The sequence below is a fragment of the Acyrthosiphon pisum genome, chromosome A1 (assembly GCF_005508785.2).
Source record: "Acyrthosiphon pisum isolate AL4f chromosome A1, pea_aphid_22Mar2018_4r6ur, whole genome shotgun sequence".
Classification (NCBI taxonomy): domain Eukaryota; kingdom Metazoa; phylum Arthropoda; class Insecta; order Hemiptera; family Aphididae; genus Acyrthosiphon; species Acyrthosiphon pisum.
Genome location: NC_042494.1, coordinates 123,652,790 through 123,656,485, shown reverse-complemented (window position 1 = coordinate 123,656,485; position 3,696 = coordinate 123,652,790). Strand labels below are relative to the sequence as shown.

The window sequence follows — 3,696 nt, the reverse complement described above, 5'->3', positions numbered from 1 at the left end:
AAAATACATAGGCACACATTTTTTTTATAAGCATTGAGGTTGAAATTTTGACAAAATTTATCAAATTTAAAATTGAATAATTATTTGTAGTTAAAATAATGTATCAAATTTTGTAGATTGAAAATTTATAACAAGATTTCACATAAATATTTAATTCTGTTACCAAAAATTCTAAGATAAACACAGTTTATTTTTATAGTCATTTTAAGTTCAAATTTGGACGAAATTACATATTAAAAAACCTGGAATAACTATTTTAGTTATTTTGTTGTGATTGTATAATATTACGTCTTGTGGGTACTTGAAACTTCTAAAGTATACTATTATATATCTATGATAGTACCACGGTTTGTTGTTGATATATAACGCCTTACCTAATGGATATTGTGATATGATTAATTTGGAATTTATTATTGATACCTATTGTAGGTCAATTTTTTTTTAATACTATAGATAAGTATACCTATAATAGGTATGTCTAATACCTAGACTGACAAACCGTCTCCGCTCAGAATCGTTTTTCTTATACAGTGATATTATGTCATTGAATTCAAATTTAATACTATTCATTATACATTGACCCACTTGTAACCTACTGTACAGCAGAGCGACATCCACTTACCAACCTTTTTTTTTTTTTATTATGTCTTTTAGCTATTTTAGGATATACGGTTGGTAGGGTTGGATTGGTTGGTAAGGTTGGCTGGCAACACCTGTGTGTGCTGCACGTTTTTTTTGCTGAACCCAGATGATGGTTATCTATCCGGAAACTATAGTTTCTGCAGGTGGTACGTATAATATCATTGATAATAAAATATACTATAGATTGATCACTGGACGGTTTTACCGTGGCCAGGAAATACTTAAAATAACCACCCAGTGAGCAATCTATAGTATTTACTCGTATTATCAATGGTATAATATTAAATATATTCCGTGACTGATTGTTATTATATTATCATACAATAGTTATGAAAATGATTATGTTTATAGTAATATATAATAACAGTCATCATTTTTTTTTTTTTTGGGCACAATTGATCACATACATTTCAAAATAAAATATTATAAAGCGCAAGCTCTATACAAATAAACTATAAACTAGTTTGTTGAATATAATATTTATCAGAAGCGCATATATACCGTTAACTGTATCATAATACTGTCATTCATTTGTGAACATTTATTAGATTTTTAGTTCATAATTCAAAATAATAAACCATGAAGTATTTTTTTATACTTTTAGCAGACTTTATGATTCTTGTCAATTCTGGAGTACAAGATTTCAAGTTTCGACCAAATTTGCCACTAGTAAGTAAAACTTGTTAAATAAATAAAATATATTTTCAACTAGTATTATACCAAATCAATCGAAACTTCCGTAAAAACAAACATTTCGGAATAACTTTATAATTTAATCTTCTATGTATCTATTAGATTTGCTTTGTAAATACATTCTTAGTTATGCTTATAATATTAAATATGAAATATTCAATGCCTTAGCGTAAAATATTATTAAAGAAACTCTTGATACTTGAAACTATTCAGTAACCTGTCTTGCCAGTGTTATAATTATTTGTGAACTCAAAATGTGAAGATTGTCAGCTAGTTCCCTGCTTGCATTTTCTGCAGAAACTTTAGTTCTATCCTCGAAAGATTTAGAATTATACATACCTCACAATCATATAATATTTATGGGGAAATTGAATGTAAATGTAAAGTACAATATATATAGAATAACCACAGCCGCTAATAATTAATATCAGACATCTGGCTCTTAAACATTTTAAAAATACGTATAATTGTATACGTTATGTTTAATTTTGAGGAAATCATGATATACGTGAGTGCATTTAATTAAACATTTTCTTGAAATACTGTCGACAAGTGAATCAAGCCAGAAATAAATTATATCGATAAAATCTAATTATGTTATAAAATATATCTTTGTATACAATTCGTCTATTATTAATATTATTTTTTTTTATTGAAATTAACACCATCAGAAATTTCGGGAGCTTTTAGAAAAATAGGAATCTTACTAAACTAATTTGAAAAACATTAGGAAAAATATATGATAATAGATATTTCAATAAAAGTTATAATCATTAAATTGAAAATGTTGAACTGATTTCAGGGAGAATATCGATTATATTTTAACTCTGTCCAACAATGTTGTCAGAAATGCGCTATACAGCAAAATTTTTATTTCTTCAAGACAAGTAGTACTAGAGTCGAACTAAGAGGAAATATGTCATCTATTAATAAGGCATTTGATGATACTTTATGGGTATGTTAGTAAAATAAAATTTACATTTGATATACAAAAAATTATAGTTTTCAAATTTGCATTGCTGATTTATAAATAATATATTATAATATTTTCATATGCGATCATACAAATATTTATGATTTATTATATTTAAACCTATATGATTTTATATTAAATACAATAGTTATAAAACTTTTGAATGGCTTGAGAATTGTGAAGCATCTTAATGGTACACAACATTTTAATGGTTATTAAAATGTATTCATTACCTAGCTTTTTTTATTAACTGGTTGTAATACAATATATAGATAAATACATAATTTGTTATAGTTTCGTGGTGCTATGTCAGTAAAAGATAAAATTGGTACCTGGCAAAATAATGCGTACGTTTATAGTTCACCCCATGCTTACAAAACTATGAAAAGTCTTCTTGGAGATGAATTTCGTGTTTTTTTAAATAGCTTTGGACTCAATGACACAAAACAAAATATAATACCACCGGTAAGTGGGTTTTTTTTAAATGTTATTAATTTATTATATGAACATAATAAAATAAATATTTTTAGGGTACATATATCACCAAAGGTTATGATTTATCAAATTTTCCATCAAATACAAATTTGCCAAGACAAATTTTTTATGGAATTTACAAATATAATATTAATTATACGGAGAAAAATGGCGATCTTGTTGCATGTCATATGTTTGTCCTTGAAGTAAAACGTCCATGGGAATTGGAATAAATTTGTTAATTTATGCCTGGTGTTAGTAGTTTGTTAGAACTTTATTATGTTTAAAATTTAAAAAAAAAATTAAAAAATAGATTTTATTAAATGGTTGTATTATTTATCTAGTTTAAAATTGTTATTTCAGTAATATCATAATTTCCTAAAAAATAATTATAATCGTAAATTCCATACGCTTATAAATAGCTCAACATGAGACAAAATATTTTAAAAATGTTATGGTGTATAGAAAATTCAGTGGACATTTTATGTATCTAAATTGTAAGGTAACTTTTTTTAGAGCTACACCAAAAATCAAAATCGATTTTGTCGAAAACCGATATTGCGTAAAAACTCCTGTTTTTCATTAATTGTTTTTTGTTTTCCTGGTGCATTTGCTAACTAGGTCTAAATTGTTGACGTCTCAAATTCACCTAGATTTTTTTTCATATTATAAAAGATATTGAAATCAAATTTGAAACATTTTTTTGACTACTTATCGTGTACACAGACACCCACAAAAAAACACACACCATTGTAAAATCAATACTCTCATCGCTCCGATCAGAATCTAAAATAAGAAAATGAATATACGCAAAAAAAAAGTGGGTAAGTGGATGTCACTCTGCTGTACAGTAGGTTACAAGTGAGCCACTGTAATGGATGGTGTTAAATTTGAATTCAATTATATGATATCAT

At 26.2% G+C, this 3,696-nt stretch overlaps 1 protein-coding gene across 1 annotated transcript; it reads left to right on the top strand.

Annotated features, from left to right (window-relative positions):
* Positions 1 to 1,110: 1,110 nt before the first annotated feature.
* Positions 1,111 to 3,073, top strand: LOC107884151. Its single transcript, XM_029486797.1, has 4 exons — positions 1,111 to 1,311; positions 2,138 to 2,290; positions 2,603 to 2,773; positions 2,839 to 3,073. The coding sequence occupies exons 1-4, from the start codon at positions 1,222 to 1,224 to the stop codon at positions 3,013 to 3,015; spliced, it is 591 nt and encodes a 196-aa protein (XP_029342657.1). The 5' UTR covers positions 1,111 to 1,221; the 3' UTR covers positions 3,016 to 3,073.
* Positions 3,074 to 3,696: the final 623 nt, after the last annotated feature.

What these genes read in the sequence shown, in the direction of transcription:
- LOC107884151 (XM_029486797.1), top strand. Translation starts at nt 1,222, where the DNA reads ATGAAGTATTTTTTTATACTTTTAGCAGACTTTATGATTCTTGTCAAT. An exon ending in TTCGACCAAATTTGCCACTA is followed by an intron (nt 1,312 to 2,137) that starts GTAAGTAAAACT and finishes AACTGATTTCAG; the next exon opens with GGAGAATATCGATTATATTT. An exon ending in CATTTGATGATACTTTATGG is followed by an intron (nt 2,291 to 2,602) that starts GTATGTTAGTAA and finishes AATTTGTTATAG; the next exon opens with TTTCGTGGTGCTATGTCAGT.